We start from the raw sequence: 14,402 nt of genomic DNA, 5'->3' as shown, positions 1-14,402 counted from the left end.
CTGACCTTACATATGTAAAAGATGTTACAAGCTTCACTTGTGACCTCTTACAACCATCACTTATCTTGTGACCTGACAGTTGTAAGCGAGAGATGTTGCAGGCTTCTCTTGTGACCTCATATTTGTAGAAGAGAAAGGTTACAATCCTCACTTATCTTGTGACCTTACAGTTCTAGGAGAAAGAGGTTACAGCCCTCTCTTATCTATCTACAACTGGATAAGCCTGGTCCTGCAAAGCATTCAGTAACATCTGTGAACAAGGCTTGCATTGATTTAACTGCCTTCAGAGCTGATGTCTTGGCATTGAAATTTGAAAGAGTCAACACTAGTCACTGTCTACAGTGACCCACTCTGTTCTGTTTTGGACTGCTACAATTTTCTCACCACCCATTTCATCACTTATCGCCCCTCCATGCCTGGCCTCTCTTCTGAAGTGAGAAATGCTAGGAAGGCAAGATGACATGCTGAACACCTGTGGAGGAGAACCAGCTTAACAGTGCACAAGAGTCTTTTCTTTGATTAAGGGAGAGAACAAAGTGCCTGATCATTACTGCAAAATTAACTTACACCAATTAGAAACTGGAGCATTCTTCTTTGAGCAGAAAACTGTTTCAAATAGTTGGTAGCATCTTTGGCAAATACAGTGCCTTGTCACCCTTACTGTGCACCATTCCAGCCACAAAACTGCCAATTGCGTTGTGGAAAAAGTCAACGCCATCAAGATGAGCCTTGACTACTTGTCAGCTGGTCCCAGCTTGAGCCCACTTTGCAGATTTTGCACCAGTAACGGAAAAACACATCAGAGACGTCATCATTAACATGTCAATGAAACATGGATCGTGTTCCCACCACCGTCTTGTTTGAGTGCCTTGACATCACAGACATCAATCATTCCCTTTCTGCTGGCTCTGTTCCTCCCTCTTTCACTCCGCTATTAAAGACGTCTAACCTCGACCCTAATGACCTAAAGAGCTATTGTCCAGTCTCCAACCTTCCTTTCTTATCCAAGATCCTGGATCAAAACGCATACAGTCTCTTAGAATCATTTCAGTTGGCCTGCTGACAGCACCATTTGACTAACACTGCTCTGATATGGGTGGCGAATGACTTATTCGCTGCTTGCGAATGGTCATATACAAGTCCTATCGCCTGATCTGTCCATTGCTATCAACACTTTAGACCATCACATTTTCCTACAGCGGCTTCATGCAACCTTTGGCCTTTCTGGCACATTCCTAGGTTGGTTCCACTCGTATCTGTTAGCTTGCACCCAGTCTGTTAGTGTCCATGGCTCTGCTGTGCTTGATGTAGTGCCTCAGGGTTTGATCCTCAGGCCTCTCCTGTTTACTGCCTATGTCCAGCCACTTGGCCCTGTGATCTGCCACTTTGGCTTGCAGTATCAAATGTACATTGAAGATAATCGGTTTCTGGCATCTTGCCCAACCTGCCAACTCCACAGTCTATTCACTAGCACTCCATTTTGTCAAACGCTGGATGCTGGCAAACAAATTAAAGCTCAATGGGGAAAAAAACTGAAGTCATCCTGATAGCCTCTGCACATATATCTGCCTCCATCTATATCACTCACTGTCTCCGGATCCACCGCTTTCTCCCAGTCTTTCAGAAATCATTGCATCGTTGTCCTTTGAGAATCATGTCCTTTCAGTTTGCAAATCCATCTTTCTCAAACTGCACAGGATTGACTGCATCAGATATCTTCTCTCTGTTACCTCCACCAAGCAGCATTTATGTTGTCCAGGCTTGACTACTGTAATTCTCTGTTCATAAATCTTTCTGGCTGCCTGCTTGACAAGCTCCATAGAGCTCAGAACTATGCTTCCCGCATTGTACTCCACAAGTGGAAGGCTGATCATGCCACACTGCTTCTGCGCGATCTCCACTGACTGCCAGTTCGAGCTTATGTCAAATTCAAGATCGCCATGTTTTTCTATCATGTTGTTCTTGGCCTTGCCCCAATCTATCTATCTGAGCTTGTGTTGTAATACCAGCCTCAGAGATCAGTCTGTTCAGCCCACTCTGGTTTACTCTATTCCAGGTATCAGACTGGAGGTGTTCAGTTGTCACCGTTTCTCCTTCTCCAGCCTCCGCCGGCATAAAACACAAAACCAACCAATCCAGCTTCGATATTTGGAATGACCTGCCTCCACCTCTCCACACAGTGGAGTAGTTACATGCCTTCTGATCTGGACTTAAAACATATCTCTTTCGGAAACACCTACTATCATGTGAATCATGTTGTTCTTTCTCTCTCCCCACCCCACACAAGCTCCTATTTCTGCGTTTTTTTATGTTCTTGTATTGTTAACTGGTGCATGTTTGTGTGTGCATGTTGTGGTTGTTTGTACGTGATTGTGATGTTTATATCACACAGCTTCTTTCCCCTTCCCCTGGTCTCTTGTGAAATGTATCCAGCTATATAAATCCTATTATTATTATTACTAATATCTCATGACCTTATAGTTGCAAAAGAAAGAAGTTAGAGACCTCACCTGTGTACAAAGGAAGGGCATACTACTTACAGTTGTAGGAGAGAGATAAAAGTTACAACTCTCACTTATCTCGACCTGACAGTTACAGGAAAGAGAGAGGTTACAGCCCTCACTTATTCTGGGACCTTATGGTTGTGAAAGAGAGAGATTGGACAGCCCTCACTTATATTGTAGCCAGTTTTTGTTGGGGCAGTGTCAGCCAGCACATTTGGTAAAAATAAAAATAAAAAAGATTTTGACATTATTCTCTTCTATAGGGAGCACTGGCAAGCGATGAGAGCTTGACGCCTATTGGACAGATGCTAGCCATGTTGCCAGTGGATGTGGTCTTTGGCAAGATGCTCATAATGGGCTCCATTTTTCACGTGAGAGACATAACATGCAGTCTTGCTATTTTTCTTTTGAATGTGCAGTTTTGTATTGTCAGTGTTGTGCAGATGGTGGGATGCCTGCTCTTTTCTCTTTTTTCTAGTCCTCTAGGAAAATGTCTAAGCAGTGGTACTTGGTGAGTGTATGAAAGCAGAGGTGTAAGATTCTAGGCAGTTGATTGCATGAAAGGATTGTGATGTTGCAGATGACTGATCCAGTGCTGTCAGTAGCTGCAGCCTTGAGTGTTCAGTCTCCGTTCACCAGCAAAGCCCATGTTGACCATGATGGCATTGTAAGTTTTTGGTTAGTTTATACCAGTATTGTTCATTTGCTTTTGATTACCGTAAATTTTGGTCTGTTGAGTGCACCTATATACAACCCGCACCCACAAAATAAAAAAAATCCACTTTATTGACAAATAGGCTGAACTGGTTTATTAGTCATATCATAGGCATTTCATCATGTTTTCGGCATGATGAGGGTGTGTACTCGAGCAAATAATCTGAATGTTTTAATTGTATGCAGCTTTGATATAAATATCTGAACAGTTGACACCGTAACGATGTGAACAGTTGATACTTTAACATGGAGCTCATCAAAAATGAATGAACAGTAAACACAATATTTTTAGTTTCAGAGAAGCTAAGAATAGACAATGATGTGATTCTTCTGGAATTGGGAAAAGCTCCAAACAAGCTGCATCACTGTTTAAGCTGCAGGGTTGAAAGCTTGTGGGGAGTTTATTCCTTTGAGGAGCATAGGGACGCAACAACACCTTGCCAGCGGACCCGGTTTTGGGCAGCCTCCTGCAGTTGGGGGGGATGTTGTGGCTTATAATCTAAAATTTAGGGTACACTGACTGCTGTTTAGGTCATTTTATACCAATATGGTTCACTTGCTTTTGATTATTTTCTAGCCACATATCTAGTACAGTCTCATTCAATGTTTGTGCATGTTTGCTAACAACCAGCTGTGAATGAAAGATGACTATAGGAATGTGGAATACTTCTTCTCAGTCAAGCATGAAGACAGCAATATAATATATAATATTAATTTAGGAATGACAGGTTGTTACTGGTCTTTTCAGTCCTAAGTATGAAGACTGGAATATCTATCTATCTATTCCTCTTTGTGCATCAGGTTGCACATAAGGCCTCAACCAGAGTCCGCCACCGATGTCGATCGGCTGAAACCCGCTCTAGGTGACCCCATGTCCAGCCCTTTCCTTTCATCTCCCTTTCCACTGTTCTTCTCCAAGTTTCCTTTGGGCGGCCTCGTTTTCTTCGGCCGTCTGGAGTCCATCGTAGGGCGACTCTGGAAAGGTCTGCTGTCTGCTGGCGGAGCACATGTCCAATCCATCGCCAACGCCTTCGTTGAACCTGCGTGGTGATGGACTCGGTTTCACTTCTTCGGTGGAGTTCTTCGTTGGTGATGGTGTTTGGCCACAAGATGTTAAGTATGCGCCTGAGGCATCTGTTTTGGAAGACGTCAAGCTTGTTACTGATGGTTTTGGTCATCTTCCAAGATTCTGATCCGTAAAGGAGGGTGCTGATGACATTTGACTTGAAGATTCTCAGCTTGATCTTCTGGCTGATGTTTTTTGCCTTCCATGTGCTCCTGAGTGAGGCAAAGGCCTGACTGGCTTTTGCCAGTCGGGCTCGAATCTCCACCTCCGCATCCCCAGTGTTTGACATTTTGGACCCAAGATAGGTGAAACTGTCAACTTCCTCAATCTCTTCTCCATTTAGTTTGATGCTGTCTTGGACTCTGGCGTTCACTCTCATACTGTTAGTCTTTTTTGTGCTGACCTTCAAGCCAAGGTTTCCAGCTGTTTCTGAGAAGGCCTTTGTTTTTTCCTGCATGTCTTGGTGGCGGTGTGACAGCAGGGCAATGTCATCAGCAAAGTCCAAGTCTTCCAGTGCTGTTGTTGCTGTCATAGTCATGGTCCATCTGAGCCCTCTCCTCTCGCTGTCGGTGGAAGTCTTCATGATCCAGTCCATGGCCAGGATGAAGAGGAACGGCGACAGAATGCAGCCCTGCTTCACCCCGGTACTGACGTTGAAGGGGTCTGTGAGCTCCGTGTCACAGACAACCTGGGATTTGAAATCGCTGTACAGCATTGCAATGACCTGAACAAGTTTTACAGGGACTCCGTAATGCCTCAGGATCTTCCATAAGGACTCTTGGTGGATGCTGTCAAAAGCCTTCTCCAGGTCGATGAAATTGATGTACAGCGGTGTGTTCCATTCGTTGCTCTGCTCCAGAATCTGTCGCAGAATGAAGATGTGTTCGGAGCAGGATCGCCCAGGGCGAAATCCTGCTTGCTGTGGTCGGAGGTCTTTCTCAAGAGTTGCCGTCAGTCTTGACAAAACAATCTTGCTGAAGACCTTGCTGGTGAGGGAAAGAAGTGTTATGCCCCTCCAATTATTGCAGTCTCCAAGATCTCCTTTCTTGGGTAACTTGAAGATGAGCCCTGTCTTCCACGCAACAGGGACCTGCCCTGATTCCCAAATTTGCCTGAAGATTTCCGTCAGCTTGGGAGCTGTCACATTCACATCTGCTTTCAACATCTCTGCTGTTATTCCATCTGCCCCTGGTGCTTTGCCGCTCTTCATTGTCTTGACTGCTGCTGTCACTTCTTCCAGGCTTGGTGGGTCTGTGCAGATGTCAAGGTCTATAGCTGCTGGCTGGATGTCTGCAAGCTGAGGGGGATCTGGTCTGTTCAGAACCGACTCAGAATGTTCCTCCAGCGCTGTAGTTTTCCTGCCTCTCCCTCGATGACAATTACCGTTCACGTCTTTTCACTGGCACATCACTGTTCTTAAACCCGTTGTTTAGCTGTTTGTTTATCTTGTACAGTGTCTTCAGGTCATTTTTACTTGCTGCATTTTCTGCTTCATCTGCCAGTTTCTCTATGTAGTCTCTTTTGTCGGTTCTTGCCATCCTCTTTACTTCTTTGTTAAGTTTTGTATATCTTTGTCTGAGTTGTTCCTTCAGGCGTTCCGATCTGGTGCTGTTGATTCTTTGTTTGGCTGACTTCCTCTCTTCTATCTTCTTCCATGTCTCTTCTCTGATCCACTGTTCTTTCTTTTTCCTTTGGAAGCCCAGTATTTTCTCTCCTGATTCCTGTAAGACTCGATTGAAGTCGTCTAAGGTCATCTCTTGTTGGTCTCCTAGTGCCTGGAACCTGTTCTTTACTTCCATAGCAAAGGCCCTTTCGGTGGCTGGATTTTTTAGTTTGCCGGAGTCCACTCTCTGCTGACGTGCCTGTTTTCCTCGTGATCGACGCAGCTTCAGAGAAACTGCGGCTATCACAAGAGTGTGGTCACTGGCAATGTCTGCTCCTCTGTAGGCTCTAACATCTTGAAGTGAGCTCCTCCATTTTCGGTTGATGATGACATGGTCTATCTGGTTCTTTGTGATCCATCTGGTGATGTCCATGTTGCCTTGTGGATGTCTTTGTGTGGGAAGAGTGTGCCTCCAATCAGTAGGTTGTTTTCTTCACAAAAGTCTGCCAGTCTCTCTCCGTTGTCATTGATGGTTCCGATTCCATGTTTGCCCATGACACGCTCCCTGCAGGTGTTGTCACTTCCCACCTTGGCATTGAGATCGCCGATGATGAGCAACATGTCGTGGGCTGGAACGCTTTCTGAGGCTGCCTAGAGCTGATCGTAAAAAGCATCCTTGTCTTCTGCCTCAGAGTCATTTGTTGGTGCATAGCAAGCTAGCACTGTCAGCTTGGTGTACTTTTAATGGAATCTTGCTCTCAAAAGCCTGGGTCCATAAGGCTTCCATTCCAGCAGTGCCTTTTCCGTTTTCTTGTTGAGGAGTAGAGCTACTCCTTCAGAGTGCTGAGCATCTGATCTTCCTGAGAACAAGATGGTATGTCCTGACGCTAGTCTCCTCTTTCCCGTGCCGGTCCATCTGACCTCACTGACTCCCAGGATGTCCAAGTTGTAGTTGTCAAACTCCTTGACTAATTGGAGCATCCTGCCAGTCTGGTACAAGGTCTGGACGTTCCAGCACCCCACCCTCAACTTTTGCCTCGGCTTCAGTAAATGGTTTTTGGTGGAGTTCTTCGTTGGTGATGATGTTTGGCCAAAAGATGTTAAGTATGCGCCTGAGGCATCTGTTTTGGAAGACTGCAAGCTTGTTACTGATGGTTTTGGTCATCTTCCATGATTCTGATCCGTAAAGGAGGGTGCTGATCACATTTGACTTGAAGATTCTCAGCTTGATCTTCTGACTGATGTTTTTTGTCTTGCATGTGCTCCTGAGTGAGGCAAAGGCCTGGCTGGCTTTTGCCAGTCGGGCTCGAATCTCCACCTCTGCATCCCCGGTGTTTGACATTTTGGACCCAAGATAGGTGAAACTGTGAACTGGTGGTGGAAGTCTTCATGATCCAGTCCATGGCCAGGATGAAGAGGAATGGCGACAGAATGCAGCCCTGTTTCACCCCAGTACTGACGTTGAAGGGGTCTGTGAGCACCGTGTCACAGACAACCTGGGATTTGAAATTGCTGTACAGCATTGCAATGACCTGAACAAGTTTTGCAGGGACTCCGTAATGCCTCAGGATCTTCCATAAGGACTCTTGGTGAATGCTGTCAAAAGCCTTCTCCAGGTTGATGAAATTGATGTACAGAGGTGTGTTCCACTCATTGCTCTGCTCAAGAATCTGTCACAGAATGAAGATGTGTTCAGAGCAGGATCGCCCAGGGCGAAATCCTGCTTGCTGTGGTTGGAGGTCTTTCTCAAGAGTTGCAGTTAGTCTTGACAAAACAATCTTGCTGAAGACCTTGCTGGTGAGGGAAAGAAGTGTTATGCCCCTCCAATTATTGCAGTCTCCAAGATCTCCTTTCTTGGATAACTTGAAGATGAGCCCTGTCTTCCACGCATCAGGGAAGCGGTCCGGTGGCGCAAAACTAAACAAAGAGGTAAAGAAGATGACTAAAACCGACAAAAGAGTCTACATAGAGACATTGGCAGCTGAAGCTGAAATAGCAGCAAGGAAAAATGACCTGAAGACACTGTACAAGATAAACAAACAGCTAAACAACGGGTTTAAGAACAGTGATGTGCCAGTGAAAGACATGAGCGGTAATGTTATAGAGGGAGAAGACTGGAATATAGGAATATCGATATAATATTAATATAGGAATGGCAGGCTGTTACTGATCTTCTCAGTCCAAGCATGAACACAGGAGCCACAAGACCCGGAAAATATTTAAAGTACAAGCATTAATATAGGAATGCAATGTTGTTGCTGATCTTACTCATATCAGTGGGAACTTCCAGCCTGTAATACCAAAGGTCATTATTTACGTTCTTTATTGACCAGGCTGCCCGCAGAGCTCTTGAGTCAGATCACGGAGACCCGCTGACTCTACTGAATGCTTTTGACGAGTGGATTCAGGTGAGGTGAACTTCATGCTGCATGTCACTGAAAAGGCTGTAGTGTATGCTTCATTAACGCACTCACTTGCAACTCTAGTTACTTTTGAACAAGATAGAAAACACTAATAAAAATCTGACTTTAAGAAATAAACACAATACCAGAAAAATAATCAACAAACAAAATGATGAGCCTGATGTCCAGCATACATTAAAACACACAGTACTCCCTCTTTTACAATAAAAGTCTCACTACAATTCACTTTTGTAGCAAGTCCACTTGAAGCCTCCACCATAAAGGTTAAAACTCCAATGAAATAAAACCAAAACATCAGTCTTTTTCCGGTTGCTGCCCATCTGGAAGTCCGTCAAGGTCCAGAACACCAATATACCAAGAAAACAGATAAAAGGGGAAAAAACCTGAACAGAAAAATACAATCCTTAAAATTGTATAATTGATGCCAATAATCACACATTCTTGCTACACAAAGACAAACAACAAGGATAGCCTCAGTCTATTGGTCCTGCATGCAGGCACACATAACTGGCAACCCGACTCTAGTGAGTTGTGGAAGGTATTGCTTTGTGTACGAATGGTGTCTTGTGTGTGTCATTTGTTCCATGTCACCTGAAGTAGAAAAAAGATGTCATATATAAGAGAAAAGCAGTTGCTCTCAAAATGGTAAAGTGATCATGAAAATGATGGTCTTCATCCACCATCTTCTTTATAAATCTCTCAGTGACATTCCTCTGAATTTGTGTCTTTTCAATTCGATTCACCTACAAATCTGTTCATCCTGATTGTCATCTGCGGGGGCTCATTGAGCGTTGGGTTGTGTATGTGTGTAATACATCGTGCGTATGCAAGGTAAGCGTACATTCGTCTTATTACACTAACAAGAGGTGACAGAACTCTCCTGATAGGGCATGCCTATCATCCCATAGATCTTTGGACACTTGAAAATGTCTCCTTGTTATAGAGAGTGTGCAGGTCACACTTGGATGAAGGTATCAGAAATATTAAAACAGGTTCAAACTGGATTAGACTAATGTTAATAGCCTTTCGGAATTTTAAATTGCATGCTTTCTGAATAGAGTAGAACTGAATCAGTTTATATTTTAAACAGGTTAAGGCTGAGGGACGTGGGACGCGCAAGTGGTGCCGAAGACGATGCTTGGAGGAGCAGAGATTTTACGAAATGACAAAACTCAAAAAACAGTTTCAACAACTCCTGCAGGTTTGGGAATATAAATTTATGTTAAAGTGTTGTAATGGAACAATGTTGTAGTCATGGATTTATTAGAAATTTCCACATGTTATCATAAAAAGAAAGTACAGTCTCTCAGCGTTCACAAATTTCATTTCTTTCTTAGCAGTAACAGTGACAGCAGCTACAGATGTATTTCTTTCTCAATTGTGACAGCAACTACAAATATGATTCTTTCTCAGCAGTAACAGTGACAGTGACAGCAACTACAGATGTGCTGCTTTCTCAGCTGTGACAGCAACTACAAATATGTTTCTTTCTCAACAATTACAGTGACAGCAACTAGAAGTATGTTTCTTTCTCAACAATTACAGTGACAGCAACTAGAAGTATGTTTCTTTCTCAACAATTACAGTGACAGCAACTAGAAGTATGTTTCTTTCTCAACAATTACAGTGACAGCAACTAGAAGTATGTTTCTTTCTCAACAATTACAGTGACAGCAACTAGAAGTATGTTTCTTTCTCAACAAGGACAGTGACAGCAACTATGAGTATGTTTCTTTCTCAACAAGGACAGTGACAGCAACTAGAAGTATGTTTCTTTCTCAACAATTACAGTGACAGCAACTATGAGTATGTTTCTTTCTCAACAGTAATCAACACCTGGGACATAACACTGTTCTCCCACACCTATCTTAACAACAACAGTAATGAACACCTCCTATAAATCTCTTGTAAAACACATCTTACAGTAGAATGCCATAAATCTTCTTGTAAAACATTTCACACTAGCACTAGCCATAGCTCATCTTGTTAAACACTTGTTACAGGATCACCATCTTTTGGATCGAGGTGGTGATCAAAGGCAATTCTTGACCAGTGAAGAACGTCGTCTGCAACATGGGGAAAGAAAACGTTTAAACCAACTTCAGCGTCAGCTGCAGCAGAAAAGAAAAAAGTGTAGAGTCCTTCGCATGGAAGATGAGGTCAGGGTTTGTTTGTTTGTTTTATGCCGTGCTAGCAACTATGGCTATATCACTTCAAAAAGTAGTTGCAATTTTAAAGGTTTGGGAAAAAAAACTTCCTAATTTTTATAAACATGATATATTTTTAAAGGTCAACATAATAAGTAACCAAAATGTTAAAAAGGGTGGGAAAGCATTAAAAGGGGTGTTGAAGCCCAACAAGGTTACTATCACACCAAAAACAAAACATATAAAAATTTTTAATTTGATAATAGAGCCCTATTTTCTTTAAAAAGGAAAAGATTGCCGCCGATGGGACAGACCTAAATAAGGAAAATAAAGATTTTTCTGTAAAAAACTAACAATGAATAGTCTGAAGCTTCGGAGAGATAATCAAAAAGTGTAGAACAGTAAAATTTTCACTACACCAGGGACAAACAGGTGGCGATTCACCTCGTAAGAGGTGTCCTTGCGTGGCATAGTTGTGTCCTGTCCTTAATCTTGTAAGAACTACCTCCTCCTGTCTCGTAGGGCGGCAAGAAGGTAGGCGGTCGGAAAGGCAGAGAAGGGTGGCATATAACTTGTTTTGGTCCAGAGTGTCCCAGTGGCGTTGCCATAAGGACTGAATGTAGGTCAGGAAATAGTGTTACTCATTGATGATTGAAGAATCAGTAAAGTTAATGTCACCATGATCAGGGGGCGCTACTCTGTGGTTTGACCCTGGCTCACTTTTGTCCTGTACGTTTTGACTTGTTTTGGATTTTTACGTGAATTCTGCTTCCTTCAGCTCGTGCATGAATGGACATAAGTGGTATTGCAATACGTCTGACTGTGTGAGGTATCGTATACCTGTATGTGAGTGTCCTGTACAGAAGAATTTTACCGCGACCATTCAACATGGCGATGCAACCGTTAGTTCGTTCTACACTGGTATCATCCAGAGATTCTAGACTCAAGAGAATATATCAGAAACTGACTACATTTGAGGCATACCAAGACTCTCTGAATGACAAAATCACATTTCTTCAATGACTGAGTGTCGCCCCAACCAAGCGGATCTATACAGTCCCACACCATGGCTGACTGAGAGAGAGATCTGCCCATGGACAGGATATTCGTGGATCTGCCAAAGATTGTGATACCTGTTTCGTCTTGATTTGATTTCTGCTTACATCAACTTGTGCACAGATGGACACAAATGATACTGCGTTGCGTCTGACTGTGTGCGGAGCGTTGTATTTTTGTGGGCACATCTGGTAGTTTCTGCGGCAGACCACCATGCCATTTATTCACAAAACAACAACAAAAAAACAAAAAACGGTTGACTCTTCCATGATCATCAGTACTCTTCAAACGATATTCTTTTTTCCTGTATGTGCATTACTGGCTTCCTGTTGTATGGATGTCATGTGGTAGATCATTCTACGCTACAATTTTTTTTTTTTTCCTTTATCTATATAAATGTCTGTATAAGTATGGATCGTCATATTATATGTGTTCGTGAGCTAAAGAAAATTTTCTGTTGTGGGTTTCCACGACAGACAATAAAGTTTGATTTGATTTGATTTGATTATGACTGAAGTGTTAGTACTGCTGCTGCATTCATGACAAGTGTCCTGTTAATGCTACCATGGTTCATGTCAGAAGTGTCAGTACCATCAGCGTCACCAAGTGTGCCATACTTTTTAACTGTTGCTATGGTTTGTCAGGAATATGCAGTTAGTGATCAGGAAGAGGATGATCGGGGCTCTGATATCAGAGATTTGGAGTTTCGTCTGTCACACAACTTGAATCAGTTACAGGTAGGTAATATGTTGCCTGAGTAACATTTGTCATTTCTTAAAATTGGGCAGTGGTGTTATTATAATCTTGTTAAACTATTTTAATCTTTAAATAGAGTGCTGAGTGCACTCAAATTACAACGGTGTCTGAAAAACAAACAAGAGCATATGAAAAAAACAAATTCTTCTCTTGCTACCAATGTTGCTTATATCGGTGAAGATCTTTCCACTAGGCAAGGTCATGGTGAGCATAGAACCTTGATAGACCCAAGGCCTTATACAAGAGCATAATTATAATCTGTAACAGTAACATATACAGCTAACCCTCCTCATTAAGACCTTCGATATTGTGAATTCTTCTTAGATACATCCCAAAATATTTTTATGGCTTTATTTCGATAGATAAACATCACTGCTATTATGACTCTCTTGTAGTAAGACAAGTTAATTCTTGTACGTCTGCCAGGCATTTGCCGTTTGAAAAATGTACCCCTACTGTTATTTATAATCAGCTTCATCGTGAAGCTTGTACGGTTTCTTATGAAACTGAGTCATGAAATTGGCACAATTGAGTTAAAAAATGGTATTTTTTGATACTAACAATCTTTGTAAAAGTATTTTTAAATAGCTTATTTGGTTTGAATAGGTCATTGGACTGCTAGGTGGCACTCTAATGTGAATGGGACCAGTTTAATCTTATCATGTGGCCCAATGCCCTTGTGTTATATTAAAGTAATAAAGGTATACATTGTATGGTCAAAATCTTCTCATGCATTCAACATTTGAGACCATAATGAATGCCTTCACTTGACGATGTATTGTGATATATTGTGTGCTGCTGGCTGAGTATAGTCAGTGACTTACTGCATCATGTTGTGAAGTGCTGTAACATGCTGTTGCTGTAACAGGAGACAGCAAATCACAGCCGTAGCTTCACATTGCAAGACATTAACCTGCTGAAGATCATCCTGTCTAGTGGCATCTACCCACAAATAGCTATTGCTGATGACTGCAACTCCTTTAAAGGAGACTCAGACCAGGCCTTCCACACCAAGGTGAGCTGTGACAACTTGTGGGCTCACTTTCATTTGGTGTTGTAATGAGAGCACCCTGACTGGTGTTCTAGTGTTAAAACCATGGGCACTCTGGCTTTTGTACGTACCCATAGATTTCCTGACAAAATGATTAGATTTATATATGACTGGATTTTATTTCATCCCACAGAGCAAGCCCTTTGTTCTTCTGCACCCCACCAGCATATTTGCCAACCACTCCAATCTCCTGAAGCCAGCAGAAGTGCCTGAGAAACATGCTGGTCATATAGACCTGAAAGGGCATCTGAGCACTAAGCATGAGTTGTTGGCATATGGGTGAGATCTCTTATTAGACCATCTTGTGCAAATCAGCTACATAAAAGCTGAATCCTCAAGACATACCTGTATTATTACATAATTGTCAACTTGCAAACAAGCACTATGAAACAGTACAGTAATGAGCAAGAACATCTAAGAACAAAGAGTATTTTACAATAAATTTCATGTGTTATGGTGTAAACAAATCCTTGTTCTCTTTGTCAAGGTCACTGCTAGAAACCAATGGCAAACCTTATTTGGTTAACTGTATGCGAGTGCCAGCCCTGCAGACAGTTACGCTCTTTGCTACTGCTATTGATACTAATACAGATTGTACAAGGTCAGTTTTTATACATGATCTAGTTAGAGATCTGGCTTATTAACCCAATCCAGTAAATAGACCTGTTGCCAAGGGGTTTATGTGTAACGTGTCACTGAATATGTACATATTGAGTGCAGTGTGGGTGAGTCATCTGCTTTAGATATATATATACTGAGTGTATTATGTGGTGTGTTTAAATTAGAAAACAGTGACTGGCTGGTATGTGTCTTTTTGGCAGTATGTGTTATACCTATTCGGGTTACTAAAAATAGATTATGACGTCACGCAGCAGAGCATCATGGGATTGCTTTGCGGGCAAACACTGTACGTTGTTCTTTCTGTTTACGCTTCGGCGACTGACAAAGAGCGAAATTTTTTATATTAATCTCTGAAACAATGCTGAAAACAGGAGGAACTAAGCACTGCTGTTGGTGTTTATGTAAATCTGACTCCAGATATCCAGAGCGGTTACCGGAGGGGACATTTTTTATTTCATTTC

At 42.4% G+C, this 14,402-nt stretch overlaps 1 protein-coding gene across 2 annotated transcripts in view; it reads left to right on the top strand.

Moving 5' to 3' along the window:
* Positions 1-14,402, top strand: part of LOC112554296 (probable ATP-dependent RNA helicase DHX34) — a 44,773-nt gene that overhangs the window by 19,487 nt on the left and 10,884 nt on the right. For both annotated transcript variants that reach the window (XR_003097230.1, XM_025222020.1), the window contains exons 16-24: positions 2,768-2,875; positions 3,085-3,171; positions 8,221-8,295; positions 9,401-9,511; positions 10,314-10,469; positions 12,158-12,250; positions 13,138-13,284; positions 13,454-13,599; positions 13,808-13,921. Coding sequence is in view for 1 of the 2 variants with exons in the window: in XM_025222020.1 (XP_025077805.1) it covers positions 2,768-2,875; positions 3,085-3,171; positions 8,221-8,295; positions 9,401-9,511; positions 10,314-10,469; positions 12,158-12,250; positions 13,138-13,284; positions 13,454-13,599; positions 13,808-13,921 (1,037 nt within the window). In the remaining variant the exon portion in view is untranslated. The remainder of the gene's footprint in view (positions 1-2,767; positions 2,876-3,084; positions 3,172-8,220; positions 8,296-9,400; positions 9,512-10,313; positions 10,470-12,157; positions 12,251-13,137; positions 13,285-13,453; positions 13,600-13,807; positions 13,922-14,402) is intronic.

The sequence above is a fragment of the Pomacea canaliculata genome, linkage group LG13 (genome assembly GCF_003073045.1).
Source record: "Pomacea canaliculata isolate SZHN2017 linkage group LG13, ASM307304v1, whole genome shotgun sequence".
Taxonomy (NCBI): domain Eukaryota; kingdom Metazoa; phylum Mollusca; class Gastropoda; order Architaenioglossa; family Ampullariidae; genus Pomacea; species Pomacea canaliculata.
Note: the sequence above shows the minus strand (reverse complement) of the source record. Positions and strands in the feature narration are given on the sequence as shown.